The sequence below is a fragment of the Cyanistes caeruleus genome, chromosome 1, assembly GCF_971803275.1.
Source record: "Cyanistes caeruleus chromosome 1, bCyaCae1.hap1.1, whole genome shotgun sequence".
NCBI classification, from domain to species: Eukaryota; Metazoa; Chordata; class Aves; order Passeriformes; family Paridae; genus Cyanistes; species Cyanistes caeruleus.
The window spans coordinates 121,503,512-121,528,172 of record NC_141701.1 but is presented as its reverse complement, the minus strand read 5'-3'; the positions used below and the strand labels follow the sequence as shown (position 1 = coordinate 121,528,172).

General features: G+C 36.5%; 1 protein-coding gene across 2 annotated transcripts in view; it reads left to right on the top strand.

Moving 5' to 3' along the window:
• Positions 1 to 23,957, top strand: part of SP4 (Sp4 transcription factor) — a 28,913-nt gene extending 4,956 nt beyond the window's left edge. For both annotated transcript variants that reach the window (XM_086854430.1, XM_023920455.2), the window contains exons 4-6: positions 18,147 to 18,375; positions 18,610 to 18,809; positions 20,317 to 23,957. In XM_086854430.1, the coding sequence (XP_086710556.1) occupies positions 18,147 to 18,375; positions 18,610 to 18,809; positions 20,317 to 20,564 (677 nt within the window). In that variant the 3' untranslated portion in view covers positions 20,565 to 23,957. The remainder of the gene's footprint in view (positions 1 to 18,146; positions 18,376 to 18,609; positions 18,810 to 20,316) is intronic.
• The last annotated feature ends 704 nt before the right edge of the window (positions 23,958 to 24,661 follow it).

Genomic DNA, 24,661 nt, shown 5'->3' with positions numbered 1-24,661 from the left:
TCATGTTTAACTGCTGTCCAGTCTATCATATTGACTCTTAAACGGTTTGGCTTTTTACAATCATTATGCTAAGATGACAAATGTTTGACTGGGCAATAGATTGTTCTCTTTAATTGAAATGTTTTGGAGGAAACATAACTACTAACATAGTTTAGTAGTTAGAAATCTGTTATTGGGAGAATTTCATCTGCTATGGTACTTCTCAGCATGGAATGGCATGTTGAAATACTAAGAGCTGAGTTAGTTGCACTAAACGTGGCTTGTGTAAAGTGTCACAGAAACATTAATGTGGGTAATCAGAATTAAAATCTTGACCTTGTGTTTGGCTGTAATGGTTCAAAGAGAAGTTTTGGTTAGCTGTAGCTGAACAGCTGCAGTCCTATTTACCTTGGAACGCTTTTTTTCTTGGTGGGAAAGCGCTGGTTGATGGTTTTCTTAGCTGGAAGTCCCTACTTTGGTAGGAGACTCTACAGGAAGCCTGCTTTGGGAACAGCCTAGATTTGGGGGTGCTGGAAAAACCTTTCTGCATCTAGTTTTTGTTTTTTTTTCTCTGCTTACTAATGGTGTACTACTATTCAGTACACACTAGCAGGTATTAGAGCAAGAGATTCCGAATATAGTCTGTTGGTTATATTGACCCTACCTGTGCTTGTATATGATGTCTTTTGGAAACTAAAGGAATTGAGATTAGTAACTTGAGGATGAAAAAAGGGCAATGAATCACAAGTATGGTCCTGGACAAACCAAGCCTTAGTCATACAGTGTTTGTATGTTAACTGGACTATGTTTTGTCACCATTGAATTCCTCTTCATTGTGCTCACTTGCTTCTGCCTTGCTCCCAGTTGACCTTACAGCTGTTTCCATAATTTTTTGGCAGCAGTGAATCATAGAAACATAGAATAGTTTGGATTTCAAGGGACCCTTAAAGGTCATATAGTTCAACCCCTCTGCAATAATCAGGGATATCTTCAACTAGATCATGTTTCTCAGAGCCCCATCCAACCTGGCCTTGAATGTTTCCAGAGGTGGGGCATCCACCACCTCTCTGAGCAATCTGTTCTAGTATTTTGCCACCCTCATTGTAAAAAATTCTCTTTCTTATGTCTAATCTACATCTACCCTCTTTCATACTAAGGCCATCGCCCATTGTCCTATCACTACATACCCTTGTATAAAGTTCCTCCTCAAGTCTCTTGTAGCCCCTTTAGGTATTGGAAGGTGCTATAAGGTCTCCCCAGCACCCTTCTTTCCTTCAGACTGAACAACCCCATTTCTGTCAGCCTTTCCCCATACAAGTGCTCCACTCCTATGAGTGTTCTGACATTTTTTCCTTTCCTTTGCCAATAAGGTACTATTACTCCCCCAGGACTTGATGCTATGGAGAAAGAATAAGCTTTGTGAATGCAAGATTAATTGTAATTTCCTTCTTTTACTAATCTCTGCTTCTGTCCTATGAAACTTCCTTATTCTACACTCTGGGAGTTGGAGACATGGTAGAATGGAAAGTGAAGAACATGATGTGTAGTCCTTAGTGCTGTATTAAGATTCCAAGGAAAGAATGGTTATGAAATAGAAAATTGCAAACATGCTAAGATCTAAACTTTGCTTGCCACCTAAATAGAATAAGCTGACTTGATCAGGGCTGCTAACTTCCTCAGGTTTTCTGGTTTTTATTTGAAATGTTTTTTTCTGTTATTCCCAGGCATCATTACAGGAAACCTTTTGAAAAACAAACAGCTCCTCAATATCTGCAGATTGTATTTCTTTTCTGCAGTACCTGAGCTTGCCAGTGTGAAGTGTCTTGAAAGTAAGCTGAACTCTCCACAAGTAGATCATTCACCACAAATGAGCAGTAGAAGTAGGTGTTAAAAACGAGCTGTATGGAGGATGTCCAGAAAACTTTAAGGAGAAGGCTGAGTGAAGAACTCATCCCATGCATTGATTCAGGTGCTCTAACTTTGTTAGGGGAAAGAAGTTACTTTGTCCTTCAATCAAACCCCTTCAATCAAGCCAGCTGAGTTCCTAGGAAAAAACTTTTAAAAATAAAATTTAAAAAAAAATCACAATAAATAACTTTTTTTGTATTTGTGTCATATTTTTGTTTCATGAACAGTGGTTTTCCTAGTTATTTCCACAGTGAGATGTTTAAGCATTTTTTTTTTTAATTCTTAAGTAGCAAATGAAATAGTAAAGCAGAAATATACTTAGTTTAAAATGATAACAGAGTTGTTAATTTATACAAAATTTTGATAAATGGGGGGAGTTGTGATTTTTGTTGGGATTTTCTTGTTGTTTTGTCAAATACATTCTAAATTCCAAAAGAGAATAGTTTCACATTGGGAAGAAAAACATTAAAATCTTCCGGTAAATATTATATTTTTGTCTACCTTTCATAACCTTTGTTACTTAAAATCTACTGCAAACCTAGCAAGATGCATAAGTGTGTTTTGGGTTTTTTTGTTATGTTTTCAGTAAAAAGTTCAAAAACTGATCCCGGTAAGTAGCATATGTAGGGTTATATATTGCATCTGGTCAAAAAGCAAGGCAAAGCAAAGAAGTTCTCACACTGTTTCACCTTCTGACCTGAAGGAAAACTACAATGTCAATGATAAAAATAATTTTTTTACTGTGAGAGTGACTGAGTACTGACACATGTTGCTCAGAGAAGCTGCAGACTCTCCATCTTTGGAGATATTCAGCAACTGTCTGGACATGATCCTGGACAACTTTCTTTAGGTGGCCCTGCCTGAGCAGGGTGATGGGGCCAGACGCTTTTCAGAGGTCCTTTAAAGTCTACACCAATCTGTGATTCCATTAAATTTTATTAAGGTGTACAAGGTGTCAGTCAAAGGCATAATTAAATGTACAGAAGAAAGTTTTTAATCTTCTCATCCAAGTTTCTGAGTGTTAAAACCAGGTCTTTAAACAGTTGTTTAATTAAGAGGAAAACAAACAACAGGCTACATAAAAACCACTGTGGTTGCTTGAACATTCAGGGATCTACTAATACCTGCCTTGCTATTGGATCAGTGCCTGTCATAGTCTTTTACCAAGCTAGTTCTGCACTAAGTATTTCTTCTCTGCTCTGTCAGTTGTTTTGCACATGGTTCCCTGTGGAAGGGGATAGCCTGGAATGTTATAGGTGGCAACTTCCTGAATTTAGCTCCTATGATCTTGGAGAAAAGCAGATACTACAGAATACCTTTGCCTTTTTTCAGTGCTTCTGCTGTGAGAGTTGCAGATATAAGTTCAAAGGATTCCTGTCCCTGGTCCCTTTTTAAAATAAGGTGTATTTTGCCTCTTTAAAGCTTATTTTCAGGTCCTTCAATTTATCTAAGTGTGTTAATTGACAATATAAGGGACTATGTGAAGGAAACTGATTTTTAGTACTAGTTGATTTCAAGAAAAATATACAGTTCTTAAAATAGTTTCCTTTTGGTAGGTGGGGTTTTTTTTTTTGCTGAGTTCTCTGGGGTTTTTTTTTTGTTTTGTTTGTTTTGTCCCTCATAAAAAAAATTCTTCTTTTTTATGAGAAAAAATAAAGTAATAGATCAAACTCATATCTACCTTAATTATATGTCTTAGAGTAATTTTGTTAGATGGTTGTGGAGGTGTTTTCCCCATACAAAAATGAATTAGATGCTTTTGTTTTAAAATACTGAAAAACAATATTTGTATTTTATGTACACTTGTTCCAAGATTTTTTCTTGTTTTAAGCAAAAGTCATCAGATTCCATCACCTTGCAACACAAGTTCAAGCCTTTTTCTTGAAGATGAGTGGTGACATGGCCTGAATTATGGGAAATTTGGAGTTCATCCACCCAAAATAACCTGGGGCAATGACTTCTGTTCAGTAGAACAGTCTGTTGCCTGGCAATAGTAAAGCTGGAGAGTTTTAAGTCTATTGTAGGGGTGTGCAATGGTCTCCAAAATAGTTCTTAATGACAAGGAAATCCAATTCCAAATGTTCTTATTGGGGTACTTAAAAATACAATGACCCTTGCCATTGTATTTCATACTCTGTAGTAATGTGCTACTACGGCATTTCTCTCTTTGGCCAGATGCTTTCACATCACTGTGACTAGTAGTTATACAAGTTGTCAGTACCTTGAGGTCTCCTGATTTCTTGTGCATTTTCCCACTTGTCTGCATCTAGCTTCAGCCTGTCTTCAAGGCTTTCTCTTCCCTTTCCCTCTTTATTAACTCTTCTTGTGTGACAGTCACTAGTTTTAGGACTTGCAATTCTAAGATTTGATATATTGTTTAGACATGACTGTCATTCTGGGTCAAAGTTTGATGAGGACTTTGAATCATTCTACCCAATTCTTTAAACAGGAAAGAAATGGATTAGATTAACTGTATGTCACTCAGTGACTGGAAGAAGGCAAATATCACTTTAAAAAGTGATCTTTAAAAAGATAATAAATAGACCCCTGAGAACTACCAACCAGTCAACCTCATCTCTGTGTCTGGTACAATCATGGAACATACCTCCTGACAGCTTTGTCCAGGCATATGGATACAGAGGTGGCTAGAGACAGCCAACACATTGTCCCAAATGTACACCAAACGTGACTTCACAGAGGGCAAATCATGCATGACCAATCCAGTGGCCTTCTGTGATGGAGTGACTGAAGCAGTACGTAAAGGAAGAGCTGCTGATAATAATCTACTTCATCTGCCATGAGGTATTGTAAGGATTTTTGACATGTTCCTCACAGTAGCCTTGGAGAGATATGGATTTTATGGATGATAGGGAAGTGGCTGGATGGCCACATTCAGAGTTGCTATCAATGATTCAATCTCCAAATGTAGATCAGTGATCAATGATGTCCCTCAGGAGTCTGTACTGGGGCCAGTACTGTCAGTATCTTTACTAATGATGTGAGATTCTGTGCACCCTTGGCAAATTTGCAGATGGCACCAAAATGAGTGGTGCAGTTGCTGTGCTTGAGGGAAAGAATGTCATCCAGAGGGGTCTTGGCAGGCTTGAGACGTGGGCCAATGTGAACCTCATTGTACTTCAGCAAGGCCAAATGAAAGGTCCTGTACCTGTGATGAGGCAATCCCTAATCTCAGTATAAATTGTATGATGAAGTAATGGATTGAGAGCAGCTCTGTGGAGAAGGACTTGGGGATATTAGTAGATGAAAAATGGGATATGCACTGACAATGTACGCTTGCAGCCTGTAGAAAGTCTATTCTGTCCTGGGCCACATGAAAACAAACAAGGCCAGTAGTCCAAGGGATGTGGTTCTCTCCCTCTTTGCCACTGTTGCGAGTCCCCATCCGTGGTAGTGTGTCCTGTGCTGGGATCCCCACTAGAAGATAGACATGGATCTGTTAGAGATGATCCAGAAGATGGCCATGAAAATGATCAGAGAGCTGAAATACATCTTGTGTAAAGATGGGCTGAGAGAGTTGGGGTTGTTCAAACGCGTGAACAGAAGGCTTTGGGATCCTTCCTGATATACAATGGGATCTTATCAGAAAGATACTTTTTACCCAGACCTGTCCACAGTAACAGCACAAGGGGCAGAGTTTTAAGCTGAAAAAGGGTAGGTTTAGATTGGACATAAGGAAGAAATGCTTTACTCTGACTGTGGTGAGACACTGGAATGGGTTTTTCAGAGAGGTTGTAGATGCCACGTCCCTGGAAGTGTTCAGGGTGAGGTTGGGTAGGTCTTTGAGCAACGTGATCTAGCTGAAGATGTCCCTGCCCATGGCAGGGGGATCAGAACTACATGATCTTTAAAGGTGCCATGTGACCCAAAGCATTCTGTGATTCTATGAAAATTAGAAAAGTGTTTCTTACCCTGTCTCATGCTGACTGCAGGTGATGCATACAAGAGCAGTGCTCACATTCTCTTCCCTCATTCAGTCATCTGCATATTTCTGAGCCAAAAGTGGGATTTTTCTTTAAAACAAGTTTAATAGTTCTTGATGGATTTATTTTCTCTGAATTTGTCTTTTCTGAGTCTGCCTGATTTTTTATGCATTCAGTATTTGTTTGCAATATATTGTTTTAACTGTTGCATAAGACATGTTTTTATTTAAAGTTCTTAAGTTCCTCTATTATAAAAACTTAAAATACCTGATTCATTTTCATACTATTCACAGTCTTCTATTATTCTCTATTATGTATGCTAGATTTTGGGGGAGGGGAAGATGTTTAGTCTAGAGTCCTAGAATATTACACTTACATTGTTGAAAGAAAGAAAATGCATTTTTATGACAACACGTCCCGTGGGGCTCCTCTTGTGTTAAGGTAATAGTGAATATATCTAGAAACAGAACTCAGTGAGTGGTGTAGTTACTCAAGAAGGGATTCCTGTAGGTGGTAAGAAGGCAAAAAGGCTTCATTCAATACATACATAGCCACATTACATGGAAGAAAACTGGCAAATATAAACACCAAAGGTGGAAGACAAAGGAGCTGAAGGATAGGGGTTGCTTTATTTATTTATTTTTTTAAAATAACATGCAGTGTTTTACTCGATTTTCATTGACAAGCAAGATGCAGCAGACATCTTGAAATAAACAAGCTGCAAGCTGTGAAATCTGTAGTAAAAAAATAAGTACAAAGTACTGAGCTGTATTAAAAAAACCCAAACAAACAAAAAAGGATTCTGTCTTGGTCTTTCACTTCGTAGTATGTAACTTGGCATTCTGAGAGCGTAATTGGAAGGAGTATAGAAGTGTAGCATACTTCTTCCAAAGTCATGAAAGGTCACAACTGTTCTCAGGCTGCCTTGAGCTCAAAATTGTTCAGAACCACAGTGTTCTAAATATTATATACTTTTCAAATGTTTCAAAGTAATTACAGGAGGAGTATTTAGTCTCCTAATGACTAAATTACTTTGGTTATAGGATTTTCTTAAACTGAAATTCAATACAATGGCAGAAACAGTTTGACGACGAACTGCAGTTGAAAACAAACATTTGCCATGGTGATGGTAGAATAAAAGTGTCAATATAATGGTTCTGAATTTGATGCCTAAGAAATGTGCAATCTGCCTATTCAGATTAAGTGCCAATGGAGAATAACCCGGTAAATACGCCTCAGTAAAATGAGTCTTTTCTGTCTGACCTGTGAGTAGCAAGACATAATTTCACATTGCTTCTAAAATCAAGTGAGAAGGGGAAGCATTTCAACTACCAACTTTGCTCATAATTACCAGGTAAAATAGGTTTATAATGAGCTATTTTTATGCTATAAACTTCAAGAACAAAGTATAAGCCTTAAAGTCTTCAAAGTAGAAGGTTGCTAAAGCTGTATTTCCATATTAGGTTATGTGTGTCATCGATACAGGTGCACTCTCTTGAGAATATTGGGTTTTGCCATCCCTTCTCTCAATCCCTATTGTCAGAAATCAGAACATATAGAACAGGAAAAGAATTGGCTGAGGTTTTTGCTCATAAAAATGCCAAGCAAGTGAGTTGAGTGATACGGCACATCTTCAACAGCTTCTTAGTATTTTTTTTTCTTTTTTAAAGCATACTTATATCTGCACTAAACCAACCTGCTTGTTCTTCCATTACCACCTGGTGTGAGGGAAAGACAAGAAGCATATTCAAAATCTCATTTCAACAGCTTCCACACTATAACTTAAATTTTGGAGTTCTAAGTCTTGTATGATTTTGGAGCTGGTGGATGAAATAAATAATTTCTTCCTGTTTTAATATATTTAAAAAGCATTTTAATAGCAGTGGTGATTATTGAAAAAGCTGTTTATGGAATGGGGTGTTCTATGGAGTATTAATTTCAAGTGAAACTGTTATTATTGGGGGTTGCCCTGTGGAGAGCCAGGAGTTGGACTCGATGATGCTTGTGGGTCCCTTCCAACTCAAGATGTTCTATGATTATTGAAAAACAACTATTTTTTTTAGTGGTCAGTAATTTTTAAGGGATAATTTAGTTAATAGAAATAGCTTGATTTATATGCTATAGCATAGTAGCTTTGGAAGTAGTCAGGACTGCATAATGAAGTATAATTTTTTTAATTAATATTTTACTCTGGTTATGACACTTTCAGCAAAGCAATAGCTCTGGACATCTGTAGTCTCTTGAGAAATGTAGCATCTCTTAATTTAACGTATGCTTAGTTTAGTTTGGGGCATGGTTATACAGTTATATTGATTTCTGGATACATCCATTCCTAACAGTGGAGTCTCCACTGATGTTTAATGCTGCTGACAATTGGTAGCAGGCATACACCTTGATCAGCTGGTCATTGGGAAAACTGTATCACTCCAACATGCATATTTAATCTTCACAGGTTGGCAGACTCGTATTATTTTGTTGTAAAGAAAGAATTATTAGTTAATATCCCAGAAAACCCCTTGGGATACATGTTAAGTAAAAACCTGACTTTCCTTAATTATAGTGATGTGTGATGAAATTATAATGAAATTGTAGTGAAAAAGTGATGATGTGACTGCTTTTCCCTTGAGAAAAATACTGAGGTTTAAGAAATATGGACCTTGATTTTCTTGTTTCTTTGGTCACCAGGAAGTAACTGGCAAAAGCATGACGCTTTTCAGTTTGTTCTGACCCAAAAAACAAGACTAGGTAAACAGTTTTGTAAACAGTGTTACAGAAAATGTCAGAACTCTTATGGGTTTGGATCTTACAGATTTATGTGGCCCTTCTTTTGGGATCCTATATTATATAGTTTTGTTTGTCCTTGCCTGATGAAGGCTATAACAAAGTTTTTACATCTTTCATAAACAAGTTAGTTTTCATATTAGTCAGCCTATTCATCCATAGGCTGTTAATAAAACCAAAGCTTGTGGCTCATGTTTAGTCTTGCTGTGTAAGATCTTCAAAAGTGTTTTATGAATCTTGTTTTTTTCCTGATAATATCCTTTAAATTCCTTTTAATTACCTTGCCTTTTTTTAAAAAAATATTTACTTTTATCTTGATCAACATACATTTCATATAGCCAAAATACCTACTTTAAGAAAATCCATGAACCTTCTAGTCAAGTGTAAAATCTGTAAGCCAGCTAAAGCATAGTCAAAACCCCATAATTCCCACCCAGAAAAGCCCCCAGCCTACCTCCCAAAATCCAAATAGAGTACTTTGCTTATATTTTCTCGTGTTAGCCTCCTTCTGTCCTTTCAAGATTCAGTTATTACTACTTCATGGCAATCAATACTCATAAATTGAATGGAAATGCAGAAAATTACACTTTCTGTGCATGTGTTTTTGTTGCCATATGGCAGGAGTGTGTAAGATAAGCATTTGATTTTTGTTTTGGGATTTTTGTTTTGTTTCAGTTTGTCAGGTATTGAGCTTCTCTAGTCAGACTGTGGAGACTGGCAGTCCACAGGTTTCTTTCTAGGCCTACCCCTATTTAAGAGTTAGGGGGAAGAATTGAAGGAAATAACTGGGCCACATTGTGTTGTGGCAATAAGCTGTAGAATAACCTGAGAACTGGGGCAAGGGAATGAGGGAGAGGGAGATGTTCCATAAAAGTAAATCTAAGAATCTCAATTTCTTATATCTGCTGCCAGTTTCCATGCAATGTGTCTGATACTTTGCAGCACAGCTGGTACTTGGGTTTTCAGCTGTTGCTCTAAGTTTCAGCGTGCAGGAAACTACTTGTGTTTATCTGCAGTGAAGTGTTCTTGCACACTCACCCTAAATATACTTTTCTTTTTGATTTTTTATTCTATAATGATGAAAATCAAGAATTTTTTTAAAGGGTTTCTTTTCACTAGTTACTTTTCTGATTTCATCTCCTCTTTTAGAATACTTAATTAATTTACCATATTTTCTTGTCATTTTAAGTCACAGTAACCAAAACAACCAGAGACATTGCCTTGCTTTAACTGAAACCACCAGTTGGTTATTCAAGACTAAATTTTGTGAAATTGTAGCTCTGTGTTTGATTTTTATATTGGTTTTATATGGGTCTTTCTGTGTTGTATTTGTGGTAGCTCTTTCTTACATTTAATAAAGTAATAAAAAGTAAACTTGCTTTCAGTTTAATGAAAGGTTCTACCAGCTGTGAAAACTTATTTTTTGTCTCAAAGTACTGAAGTGCCCTCAGGTTGTCCTAAAGCACTTGGGTAAAGCCTTACATTTTGAAAAATCATTAAAGTAACTTGGTGAAACTTCTGGGGCATTGGTTTGATTTTGTGTTACCAATATAGATCTTGAACTAGGGGAAACAAACTTCATCTTTTTTAAGATGCTTAATCCCCTCAAACTTTATTGCCTTAAATTTCACTCTTGAAGCAGTGCTTTCAACAGAAATTAAGCATAGTTATTATGCTGTTCAGTAATTTTTCAACACTCTGAGGCTCAGAAAGCTTTTGGAGTATAACAAGTTCTTACAAATCTTGACAAAGTTAGCCATGGACAAAAGATAAAAACTAGCTGCAGTGCCCCTGTAGGAGGTAGAAAAAACAGATTTCTGTTTGATGCTGCAGTTTGTACTGGAAACTTTCTGCTTGTAGTAGTGTCTGGACACAATGCTGTGATTTGTGATGACCCTTGTAGGAGTTGGGTGAATCCAGTTCCTCTCCTCGCTCCAAACTGATGTTCTCTACAGAATGTGTGGGTCCCTTGTATCAGTGCTTGCAATTTCTGTTCTGGGGAATTCTTATTTTGTCACATATTGTTTCTTCATAAATCTTTATTAACCACTGTTTAGAAGAGAGAGCAGAGTTGCATCATCTTCTGCGTAAATACTTAAATTCAGTGTTGTCTTTACATAGATGTAATTTTAAAATATGATTTGTTCTTCTTTTTTCAGCATGAAACCTTCATAGTAGATTAAAAAAAAAAAAAAAGAGGATCTCTAACTATATTGACACGAATTTTAAACAATATTTAAATCTTGTCTATCACTTAATCAAAGTGCTATATTCTATTATTTAGACATGTTATTATATTGTATTATAAATAAATATATAAAGTGTATAGATATTATCCTAGTATAAATTATGTGTATGCCTTTGTGCAAAAATAATATTAAAGGATGTTTTCAAGCTTACAGTACCTGGTGTATGCAAGGCAAGGGAAGATGAGACACTTTTTTTCCCATTGTTTCATATCAGTGAGTTGTTAATGGGTGAGTTGCTGGATCAGCTCTGATGCCTGTAGAGCTTTTGAACTCTGCAAGCTGTCTTGTAGTGATGTACATTGAATTATGGATTCTAACTGCAACCTTCTCTTTGCTTTTTAGAATACACAGTTGAAAAATTTTCTTTTTTGCTGCATTAGCCACTGTACCTTTAGGTACATTTTGCAAAGTGTTTCTCAGATTTTGCAGTAAGGTGCACCCTACTGAGGTAACTCTTGTCATTGGTTGCACAACAGCAACAGGAAATACATATTTTTTTTTCTAAGGAACTATGTACCAGAACTTAGAAGTATCCTTTTCTTAGTTGTTTCTCTTATTAACATGATACAATTTTCTAATGCTTTACTCTCATGATTTCTGTAGATCAATAAAGTTAAGTCCTTTTCTTCCCTTCTGCTCTATTTGCCTCAGTGAGTAGTCTTTCGTGCCTGCTAGTTCAGGTGAACAACAGTTGAAAAGTAGATGTAGCATGTGGTAAAAGGGAGCTTGGTTTGACTTAAAATGGATGGCCCAGCCTTTTAACTGGTGGCCAATCCCTCTGTAGAAAAGTACTTTTTAGGTACCATGCATTAGATTTCTTAAATCATTCAAGTGCTGTTACAGCTTTGCAAATCAATTTTTAACTGAAATTGTGATTTATGTGCATATTACTTGGTTTCACAATAATTACTTCAAGTTGTTAAATTTTCTTGCATATGTTACAAACTCATGTATGGGAAAGTATATGTGAGTTTTACCTGCTAAGATGCATATTTACTACAAAATTGGAAAGCTGAGCAAGTGATGCTGAAGAATAAAGGATGTGCAATCATTTATCTTGATAATCCTGTATCTCGTGTTAATAAGTAATGCATTTTCTTAATGGCTTAAATGGGAAAGATTAGTGACTAAGATCATGCAGGTTCTTTTATGTGAGAAATTAAAAATTTCTGTTCAGTCATAATCATACTTGTAATATTGCAATAAGTGAAACTTCTGTTGCACTTGATTTGTAAACACTCTATCAGATGTCCTTCCTGTATGCCTTTTGTCCTATGGTCAAATAAATGGTTACTATCCAATAGCAAGAGAGAATTTAGGCCTGAGAGGAAATTAAATGCAATTGAGTATCAATGTTATTTTGTAGCAGTGTTATTTTGTAACATTTGGTTGTAACTTTATATCCTGACAACATACACTAAAGCTGAGACATAGGCAAGTTCAGGAATGATTTTTTAATAAAGATATTTCACAATTTCAGAAATCATTCTTAAAGAAATTATGGGAACTTGAGGGAACTTTCTCTATTCCAAAAGCAAGTGTCAGTGTGTGGTGACTGCTTTCACAGTTCATACAGAATAGCATAAATGAACTGAAGTGTGACTTTGTTCACTCACGTAGTGATTTGTTTAGACCTCTTTCTGAAGCCTGTGCTGGGACATGAGAGCTGTTGTTACTGAAGGGTTTGATTGTGAATGGTGAAACGTAATGACATCAGGTCTTGTGGTTTGGAGTATGTCAGGAAGAAGCAATTTCAAGTGGTCTCTTGATTTTTGCAGCATTTCTGAAAGGCTTCAAATAGAATTTAATGCCTCTAGTAAGACATTGAAAGGAATATTTTTAATAAGACTTTTTTTTCTCCATCTAGAAAGTGTCAAGGGATCATTCTGTTCATGTATGGATGTTATTGTCTCAATCACCTGTTTTTAGAGCAAGCAGTTTGTTTGTTGGGTTTGGTTTTGTTTTTTTCAAATAAGAAGCCAGTTTAGACCTAGATCCGATCAACTGAAAAATCCTCTCTGTTCCAAGCTTTTAGAAGTTGCCTTCATTTAATTTAATAGGCTGCTGATAGACTCATGTCAATATTAAGTTTTCTCAGTATCTTTTCTTTGATAGAGGTGATTTAAGAAATAATTAAATTCTTTTATCTTCCCTTTATATTCCCTTTATTTTCCTTCTTCTTTAATAAGTGCAAGTGATATAAAAGTTAGAGCCCCTGTGATCTAGTATATAGTTTAAAAAACTAGAATTCTAGTCTATAGTTTAAAAATAGATCCCATAAAACTCAGACTCCCCTAGCAGACTCATTTTGAGATTTTTAGGCATGTTCTATCAGTTGTTTTGTGAAAAATGTCTACTTTTCTTCAGGAGAAAAGATATTTCAATGGTCTAAAATACATTCACATTATTCTCAAAGATCAAAGACTTTTATGTGCAGCTACTTTAAAATGAGAATAAATACATTTCTACCCTGTGTATTAGTAGTGTGCTTACTTGTTGGGGTGCTCTCTCAGGAGTTCAAAAGAAAAATTAAGTCCAGTAATTACATTATTGAACTTCACCATGTTTTCTTCTAGCTGCATACATCTTTGACAAAGAATATTTATTGTGTATGTGTACTTTCTTCAGGTACTCTTTTACCTCAAAAAACTAGATTTGCTTATTGAATGTTGTGGCCTGGTTCTTCAAATAAGACAATTTGTATGATATTTTGAGGGCTTCAGAATCTTCTGTTCTGAATTTAGTAAGTGGAGTTCAAGGGAAGGGAGTTTAAAATAGTGACTCCATGTGATTAATTTAAAGAAGAAAAATCAACATGCATATTAGAAAATGTATCTAGTTAATGTTATCTAAAGAGCAGTCACCTAATTACTGTTTAACTGAAACCATGTGGGGAATGTAATTGTCTGCCTGAGCAACCTTACTTGGCATTGTGCCCTTTGTATTTTTATTGTCATTTTTACAGTTATTGTGAAGAATTTCTACTTGAATGTGTCACTGTATTATGTTTAATAAATAGAGTAAGGTTGTAGCTCAGTAGTGTGTATCCTGTGTTCCAAGATATGCCCTGTCCTCACATGGGAGAAGGGAAGTTCAGAAAGGTAAGGTGTGTGCCAGCAGTGGTACTTGATATGCTGAGGTGTCAGAAAACCCTTGCTTAGTTGGTCATTTCATTACTTGGACAGTGAAAATTGGTTCATATGGAATCAGCAAAATATACTAGATTTTTAGAAATTAGAGGCTTCTCTATTAATATGGATTAGTCATATCCTAGAATTATATCTTGAATATTAACCAGTAATCATCAGATGAGAAAAGGAGTCATCCTCCTCAGGGTTCAAGTGCCTCAATTCACATCTTGCTTGAAAAGCCTTGGTTTGGTACCTATCTTGGTTTAGGGTAAATTTAGGGAGGGAACTTTTAAGGGATTTCTTTAGAAAGTAGATTTAAGTGGTCCCTCTTCCAGCCAGTTCAGGAGATAAATTTTTTTCAAGAGAAGCAGAAAAAAACCTATTTCTTTAATGAGCAAAGTACTCAAAAACATTAAAAATTATTAATATCAAATAATAAAACCTCTTGTTGCTCTGAAGAGATGGTAGATTCAGAGTCTAAAGTCTTTTTTGTAGGTATGGCTTTTTTTGGGTTAGCTGTCAAGGCAGCATCCAAGGTGGGCGGGGTGTGGGCCTCTCCACACTAGGGTTTACTGGCATGGGTTCTTGGTGTTGGTCTTCTGAACCAGAGCATCATTGAACAGTTTCTCTGAAGAAGCCACAGTCTAGAGAAAAACCTTTTGTCTCAGCTAATGAACTAGAAGCTACTTTAAAAGTAAAGAAATACCTCTCCGTTTTCGCTTCCCAGCTGCAGGGCTGTGAATTCCAAGAGCATTCTGAGTGCCTTATATTTCTCTGGCTGTTTGTGCTAGGCAGCCCAGTCTATGAGAAAAGGAATTTCAAAAGAGTAAAAATGAAGTTTCTGCAGATAAATGGTGAACATCTCCCCTACCCTTCTCTCTCTTTGTCTCTCTGGGCGAAGTTTAGAGCTACGGGGTCCATTTCTGAGCAAAACTACAGACGATGGGGATACTTTCTTTCTTTCTTTTTTTCAGGATACCACATCATAAAGTCACCTCAGGACAGCAGCCCAGGGAAAGGTTGTATTGAAACTTTAATATCTGTTCAAGAAAGTCAGAGAGAAAGATAATTGTCCTCTTCAACTGAGTTCTGACCACAGACTGATTAGGTCTCGGGACTTCTTTGCTCCAACAGGACTTTGTGACATAGGTGGAGTCATCTTTCTAACAGACTGTAATTAGTATCATTCTTAACAATGTACTCAAAAATGTGATTGAAAATGAAAATATAATAGGAGGCTGCAGTAGATCACAATATCTGTTAGCATCTTTAACTTTTGTAGTGACCATTCACAGACCCTTCATTTCTAGTGCTGGTCTGTGAGTTAAAGGAGTTTGCACCTTGGGTGTGTTTAACAGATGAAGAATGGAATGTGCTCTGCAAAAGACTGCACATTGGGCAAGTTCTTCCTTTTCATTTACCTTTGCCTCACCAGAAAGTGCAACTGTTTTTTACCACAAGCATTCGCATTATCATGTTAACATTATCATATTAGGATAAGCATTAGATATAAAAAAAAAATTAGCCTTTTTTTGACTGTGGCTGTTTATAGCACTCAGTCAGTGTTCCAACAGCTTAACAGCCTAACAAGGAGTTGCCCCAAGACTAGCACTTTCTTTGGAAGCTCTAGTATTCTCTTCAGCTACTGTTACACCAAAGTACTTGATATTACTATTTGCATTTATATCATGATTTTCTTTTTACCCTATCATATTCTCCCTCAAGGATTATCATGAGTGCTTTTCTTTCCCATTAAAGTATGGGAAATAAATATATTTCTAGTACTTTGCTATTCTGTAAAGAAAGACTTGGTTCTGTCCTAAGCATATGAAGACTCTGCACTCAAGGTTAAGCCTGTAATTATTTTTCCTTTGGTGCTGATACCAGAATCCTTTTAGATTTTTTGTTTGTTATACTGTCTGTCCAACAGCAAGTGGAGTTTAAACACTATCTTTTGTGGGCTTGTCCTTGTTCTTTTCAGAGAACTGAAAACATTCAGTGTCTGTCAGTATTTATGGCCTTAAGAAGACAAGGAATTCATGTTTATTCATATCTAGGCAGATCAGTTACAACTTCCAGTCACAAATTAAGGGAGAATACTGGGAAAATTTGGTCAATGCTTCAGGTAAAAATAACCTGGTACTGACCTTGGCAGAAACAAGATTTATTATATTTCCTGTAGCCAGCAGTGGCCTTTAGATGACAAATCAAGTCACTTTGGGAGGTTCTCTGTATATCATGTTCTTCAGTCCTAACCTATGTGCATGTATGTGGTGGTGTTAGGTGGTGTGTGTTAGGTTTCATCTCTGGCTGGTAGCATGGTGTTACACAGGATAGTCTGTCCAAGCATCTATTGCCCCTCAGCAATCACAGGAATGACGTAGTCATTGTCCCATGCAGGGCTGTGTGTCAACTCACTCAGTAGTTGGGTACTTCAGGCTTCAGAGAGAGCCTTCTTATCCCCATTGGTGATGTCTGTTGTGGATGCTACAGAAGTCATTAAAGCCCATTCAAATATCTCTGAATCATGTTATCCCCAAGGACTTTCTATGTTTTAAATTAATATTTAAATACTGAGGACTTTCATGTCTTAAAATATTGTATTCTGCTCTGAAGAATTCTGGTTGCCTGTTACACTCTCTAAATAAGGAGATAGTATTTCTTTTAATTTCACAGTTGTATGAAGGCAGTGAATTTTTGAAAATGGCAGTATCTAATTATATTTTGTCCCATTCCTGTTACTAGGAGGGCTGCTGTTCAGTGTTGTTATATTGTGGCTGGAAGTCATATCTCTGTGTCAGATTTAGATTATTATATGTATTTTCTAAGTCTGTGTATTACTAACATTTAAAACAAACATAATATTACTTTGTTGTTCAAGAAACTACACTTCTTACCTATATTGGAATATAGTTTATTTTGCTTTAATATCAAGCCAGTAATCCAGATTTCATTAGATCAAGAAAGCCAATGAGATAATGGACTTATGCAATCAGGCTGAATTCTTCGTTCATCAAGTCAGCCTTGGAATTTCATTTGATCCCTTCCCTGGGGAGGCTGTTCTGGTGATCGACCACCCTCTCAGTAAAGAGTCTTTTCTTAATGTCCCACCTGAACTTCCCCTGTTGCAGGGGAATGCCATTCCCTCATATCCTATCACTAGTCACCAGAAAGAGGAGAGAGGAGATCAGCATCTGTCCCTCCACTGCCTCCCTTGAGAAAGGTGTAGACTGCATGGAGGTCACCTCTCAGCCTTCTCTTCTCCCAGCTGAACAAACCAAGTGCCCTCAGCTGCTCCCTGTAAGTCCTTCTCTGGAGAATTTTCATCATCTTGCTCCCCTCCTCTGGACACTCTCTAACAGTTTGTTGTGCTTCTCACATTAAGGCACCCAAACCAGCACAGAGTGCTCGAGGTGGGGCTGCACCAGTGCAGAGCAGAGGGGGACAGTCACTGCCCCCTCGCTCGGCTCACTGCACTCTGCTGGATGCAGCCCAGGGTACAGCTGGCCCTTTCAGCTGCCAGGGCACTCTGCTGAGTCTTGTACAGCTTGTCATCAACCCAAACACCAGATCTCTTTCCCCAGGGCTGCTCTTGCTTCTTGTCCCCCTGTTTATACATCTAACCAGCATTACCCCATCATCAGTAGAGAATCCTGCAAAGCAAATCTCAAGAAAGCTTTGGTATGTTAGCTTGTTCAAGTCTAGTCCTAAGTATCTTTTTCATTCTAAAGTTCCTTTCTGGCTCGATGTTGATTCAAGACAGATTGTAAAAGAACTGACAATTCTGTAAGTGCCATAAAGCAACTTGTAATTAGCTAATTGTGGTTTTCTGAATGCAAGGTTATTAGAGAGATATTAATTGGCAATTGACTGAACAATATTTCTGTGTAAGATTTTGTCTATCTCATCTTTTAAGAAAAAGAATACATTTTTTAAACTAGTTAATTTTTCTTAGTATCAGTCAAGAATTTGCAATCTTGTGCTGTTTTAATACCAAATTACATTAAACTAGCAGGTAAGTAGTACTTCAGGAAAATGGCTGGATTTAATTTTTTTTTGTGGCTTCACTTAACAGTAGGTGGATTTTTGTCCATCTGATGTAAATGTATAAAGGTTATTTGTGCATTTCACTTATTGAAACAATTTTTGTTTTACAGGTCAACAGCAAGGACAGGATGGAGTAAAAGTACAGCAAGCCACAATCGCTCCTGTGACTGTAGCAGTAGGTGGCATTGCTAATGCAGCAATTGGTGCTGTTAGTCCCGATCAGATAACACAAGTGCAGCTTCAACAAGCTCAACAAGCTTCTGACCAGGAAGTGCAGCCTGGCAAGCGACTGAGAAGAGTTGCCTGCTCGTGTCCCAATTGCAGAGAGGGAGAAGGAAGGTAAATGTAACTTCTATCAGTATATATTTAAGCATCTTATCACATCTTGCCTCATTTGGGAATGAAGTTGTCCTATATTGTGTAGATTTTTAATGCTTTCTATTAGAAAGTACATTTGTGGGGGCTTTTTTAGATGGGGATTTAAATTGCCTCTGTTAGCATAAAATGTTTCTCCTAATAGCTGGTAATGTTTTAGAATATAACTACTTAGCTGTTTAAATATGATCTTTTTAGAGGCAGCAATGAGCCAGGAAAAAAGAAACAGCATATCTGCCATATTGAAGGATGTGGAAAAGTTTATGGCAAGACATCTCATCTTCGGGCACATCTGCGCTGGCATACTGGTGAAAGACCATTCGTCTGCAACTGGATTTTTTGTGGCAAGCGATTCACAAGAAGTGATGAGTTACAAAGGCATAGAAGAACCCACACAGGTTGGTCATCCCTCTCTGTAGCCATAGTACAGCAAGTCTGAATCGTAGTGGCCATACTTAAACAATGGTATCAAGGGTCTCACTTACTGAGTTAGCTGAAAACTACCCCTAAATGTAAATAAAGTAACTTTTAAGCAAGGAAGAGGTAGATTGTTGCAGTCTGCAACCTCAGGATCCATGTCCAGGGAAGCCACAGGTTCTGGGGACCTGCATGGAACACCAACAAGATGGGCCTCTGTTCATGAAACCATTTATTCAGCATGGGAACAACTCAGATCCAGAGACAGAGAGCTCCGAGCAAAGGCAGGGTGACGGGTTTTGAGGAACAGAACCAGGTTGGAGTTCAGGGTCAGGGACCACTAGAAACACAAGGGAGACACCCCCAGGGACTCAAACCCAATCAGAACTTCTGGGCTACCCTTCACAAGGGGTTTGGGGTGGGACAACTTCATCCAGGGCTCACACTGCCCATCCCCCAACACAGGGTGTCAAAATTCACACACATGGCTTACAGCCATGCCTCTCCTTTCACAATGCTTATCTGAAACTAACTCTTTGCCTCCCTGAGGCACCTCACAACAGTAGATTCCAGTTTTCATTAATTTAGGCTGACTGTAAAATCATATAAATAAAAAGAGATCTGTTCCAGCTTTTGTATGTAGGCTAGAAAAAGATGACCATTTCGTCATAGATAGCTGATGTACATTAGCTAGTGCCTGATCTAAATGTAACAAATTTAGGTAAGGCACGTAGGATTGGCCATGGACCAGGGTTATTGTTTCCTCACTTGGATTAGCTCAGTCCTTAAGAAATTCATTAACCTAGTCCATGCGCCAGATTTGGTCTTCTTGGGAAATTTCCTAGAGTTTCAAGTGGGAAGTGATAAAGCAAATTCTCTTAGCAGTTCAGAATGGAAAAGTTGGTCTTTTAAAAGCTGAAAATTTTATCAGCCTTCATATTTTTTTCCCCAAGAGAGTGTCCCCCCTTCCCTGTCCCTCCTTTCTCAACTTACAGCACCTGATGTCTAAGCACTAATTACATTTGAACAGTGACAGGACATTTTGGTAAATTGAATTTGTCTCTCTTGATGTAGATTTCATACATCTTCATGGAGCATTGGAATTCAGGTTTCTGATTTTTTATCCCATCACTAAATAACAAAAGTATTCTTAAAAAATGCTACCAAGTTGTTCTCTGAGTGCTTTTACCTTCCTTGCTCTGGTAGGTTCATGTAAGTTTATCAAAAATCTCTGGTGTCCTGAAATTCAAACTCCTGATCAGGTAATCACAGCATAGCAAATACTTGTTGAGAAAATGTTTGTAGTGAAGAATAAGTGGCCAAAAGCCTGTGGCCGAACAGAACACACCTGGAAATGAGTCAGATGGAAAAGAAAACATGTCCTTTTAAAGACACTTTGAATGTTGAATAGGGTGAGATTCAGATGATCAAGCAGTGTTCAGCGCTCTCTTTCAGTAACATTTTGGTTTTCTTCTTCTTTTTAAAAAGGTGAAAAGAGATTTGAGTGCCCAGAATGTTCTAAAAGGTTTATGCGAAGTGACCATCTCTCGAAACACGTCAAAACTCATCAGAACAAGAAAGGTGGTGGAACAGCCCTTGCTATTGTTACCTCAGGAGAACTGGACTCTTCAGTTACTGAGGTTCTTGGTTCTCCAAGAATTGTCACTGTTGCTGCCATTTCTCAAGATTCAAACCCAGCAACTCCTAATGTTTCAACAAACATGGAAGAATTCTGAAAGGATCATTTATATGGACACCTAGTGCTGCACTTAAGTTTACATACCTTTCAGGATATGGAAGTGGGCTGGTAAAGTGGATTACAGAGCAGGAAATCTTTTTTTCAGTCATGACTTCTGTAAGTGTTCCAGGTTGGAGGGTCAGCATGGGAAGTGTACACCGGTGCAACAAGACAAAAATTTCAAAAATACAAACAGCGCAAATTGATGACTGGATAAACAGATAGAGGAATAATATTTCCATACTGTACTTTTTTAGTTATATGTCTGTATATTCTGTAATGATTTTAAGTGAACTCTACCCCCCTATTTTAGCACTGTATGTTAATGTGTTTATAAAAGCAGATAGTGTCAATGTAAAATTGGGTGGATCTTGACTAGGATTAATACCATTTGATGAAGGCACTTTGTTTTTAACATAGATTTGTAATATTTTCATGATATCATCCTTTTCCCATAAGGCACAGCAAAACAGAATACAGGATGAACGACAGTGGATATATTTTGGGGTTTTGCTCAGTCCATACAACACATCGGTTAATTTTGGCCATCTTTTCTCAAGTTTTGGAATTACTCAAATAGCAGCTGGGTGATGCATGCTGCAGAGTGGTTCTGAGGTGGGCCTCAGATTAATTTTGACTACTACATTATAGTAGTGTGTATAAATGACAATCAGTGAGTTCTAATTCCTCCCTTCGTGTGGAGAGCTAGGTTATGTAGAATTAGTGTAAACAGTAGGAAAGATAAAACCTTAAGATATTAACATAAGATTCACAAAAGTGATGGTATCTTTATGTAGAATGAAAAAAAAAAAATTGTGTCAATTTTTGGTAATTCATTTCATTTTATATTTCCCTGCCCATGGCAAGGAGGTTGGAACTAGATGATCTTTAAGGTCCATTCCAACCCAAACCATTCTGTGGTTCTATGATTCTGTATTTTAAAACATCTGTGGCCCATTTCTAACTCATAGATAACTTGAATCTTGAAAACTCAACCTTAGGTGTTTGAATGTTTTAATTTTGTTAGAATTCATGGAAATTAATCAGACAACTGAGTGTTGTCCAGTGTCTCCTCTCTGTAAATACTAGATTATTATGTTGTGGATAATGTGCTGAGTTCTTTGTGCTTTGACTTAATAGCCAAAGAAAAGAATTAATTGTCACATTTTAATAAGAAAATAAGTAAGTAAACATTTTATCTTTCCCCTTAAATATTACCGTCTCTTTTTTTCTAGTCCAGGATAATATGTAGGCTGGTAATAAATATCTGTTGCCTATCAAGTCTTATATTGACCCTCTAACCACAAAACAAACTGGGAAAAGAGAAATATTATCATCCTTTTGGGACATGACTTTTGGTCTCAAAGGTTTGATTACATTTTCAGATGTGACAGTGAATATCGAGGAAATATGAAAAAAAAAAAAAAAAAAAGAGAATAAACAACAACAAAAATTGCATTTTCTATGTGAAAATTCCAGTAGGTACAAGGAGGAAAGATGGCCAAATATTTCATACTCAGGATTTTTAATTACTTCCCCTAGGCATAAATATAACCTTTTACATCTATAGTCACTTGTTAATAAATTCTCATGACCAGTTTTTAAGGAGATTTATACACCGAAAATATTTTTAATGTAACTGAAGGAAGTACAGTGCAAGAAAACTAAGATGTTTTTCTTTCCCCTACAAATTATGAAAGGAAGAATGTGTGTGGTAACTGTTGGTTTGCGAGACATAACAGGTACCCTGTGCATTCCCCAAAGAGCATATACTTCTCATCTGAACAATTTATCAATCTTGTGGTGTTTTCTGTATTTTTGAAGCAAAATAAGTACCATTGTTTACACTGTGTACACTTTAGGCCAGCCCTTTGTAGCAAAATACTAAGCTGAGGGTATTTTATACTTTCAGTTTACATAAAAAGCTTTGAGATTAAAGAGAAACAATTTTACACTGTGGTTATAAATTTCAAGTTTCTTAAAGCTTTTTTAGACTTGTGACAGAGTCTTTAAATTTTAGTTGGGTTTTGTACATTATTTTGTATATTTTATTTAAAGTACTCTTAACTGATGTATCTGGATTTAAAACGTCAGAAGCAATTAGGTGTTACATTTAATACAGATGAACATTAGGTAGTATTAACTGTTAATTTTATTATAAAGGAAATGAAACGTCAAAGATATATTTTATCATTATGCTTCACAATCAGTGCTCTACATTACTTTATGCAAAGAAGAACTTTCCTAACGTTAATATCATATTTCCTAAAAGTTAACAGTTTTGTAAACTGAAGTTACAAGCATTCTGCACAACCATTTCATATGTAATTTTTTCATGCATACTTATGTATGCAGATAGGAAACTGAAGTAATTTTTAATCTGCAATGAATCCCTATTATAGATATTTCCAAATCTAAATCTGGTTGGCTTCATAGCATCTCAAGTACATTAACTTGTGTTAGCAGGTGCACATTTTACCGCTGGAATTAGAAACATTCTGCCAGTCTGTTCTGCATACCATTCTGAATCCACTTTTCTGTCTTAAAAGGATCGTAAATTTCAATGTCCTTTATTTGACTCAGTGGGATATAGCTGTTGTAAGTAATAGGGCACAGATGTGCAGTAGTATCTTGTTTAATGGCATTTCACTGTTCATTCCCTTTGCCACCATTAAAAATTTTGCTTTATTGTAATTATCAGTGCAAAGTGTATTTACCATGGTAGAACTCCAGTGTTAGAATAGTTTTTTTCTTACAATATACTTTCTTTGGTTAGGTTTGTGTATGTGTTGCCGATTACATTAGCAATTGGTGTTAAGTCATTATTTATCACATTCTTTCACGAGAGCAGTAATAAAAGTGTGTAATCTAGGAGAAAAAGTTAATTTGTCAAAGTTAAGTAAGCATGATGTTTAGGTCCTATTTTTCAATTTTATAACTGTTTTATTGCAACAATATTTGTATTTAAGTCTTCATTTTAATGCCTTGTGGTGTTTTTTTATGCATGTCACTGAATTGTCATCCCGCAAGAATTGATGTGCAGCATAGGGTATTAAATCTACATAATGATTTTGAAACAGAAAAATAGTTGATGGTAAAAATGTAAATGTTTTGCAAAAATTCCTTATAAAAAAAAAAAGTTTTGTAGTAATATTTCACTTGTAAATTTTTCTAAAAAAAAACGGAAAAGGAAAAAAATGAGAGTAACGTTTCCCCACATGTAGAATTTAGAAATTAATTCTGCCAGCAAAGCCTGTAAGGCATTAATCTGACACTTTTACAATGCTGATTTGTATAATTTTTTGGTGGGTTTGGAACTAAAATCATGTACAAGTTGTTGCCTGCAATAATATTTTGCAAGTAACCTATTAAAATTCCCTTGAGTTTAAAAGGTTTCTTCATTTAATTGCTTACAATATAAAGCAGCAATAAATTATGTTTGTATGATAATCTGTTCATCAAGAAGAACACTAGAAAACAAATGCTTCTCAATGGGGAAAGGTTGGCAGCAGCTTCTGGATTTGTGTAATTAAGACCTGTACTTGCTGGTCAGCGTTTCCCAACTGGCAAACTCCCAGCAGGGAATTAAACCAGCATATTCTAGCTCAGCATGAATTCTGTGGGGTTTGTTCAGCTCTTGCTAATGGAAGCTACGGTTGTTCCTAAATACACCAAAGGAATATTTCCTCTTTTTTTCCAAAGGGAAAAATTTCCTAAGGTAAGGAATATGTATACACACACGCAGACACACAGATGAAATACAAAGTTAGAAAATGGAAGATAATTCAGTTTGACAAAGATAAATAATAGAACTGTCACTTTATTGCACACAGGGAGCAATACAACAAATAAATGGAAACCTGAAAGTACTGACTTCAACTCATAGAAAATATATTGAGCTTTCTTAGTGGAAGTCGGCAGGCTCCTGCATTGTGTTATACTAAAATAACTTTCATGGTATGCCAAATTGCTAATGATATTGTTATACTAATTTTTTTAAATGCTAAACGTTTTTATGCTAGATTTTACCATACTTTTGCAGTGAATAAGTAGTGCTGTTTCACAAATGAAGAAATACATAGAGAATCACAGGAT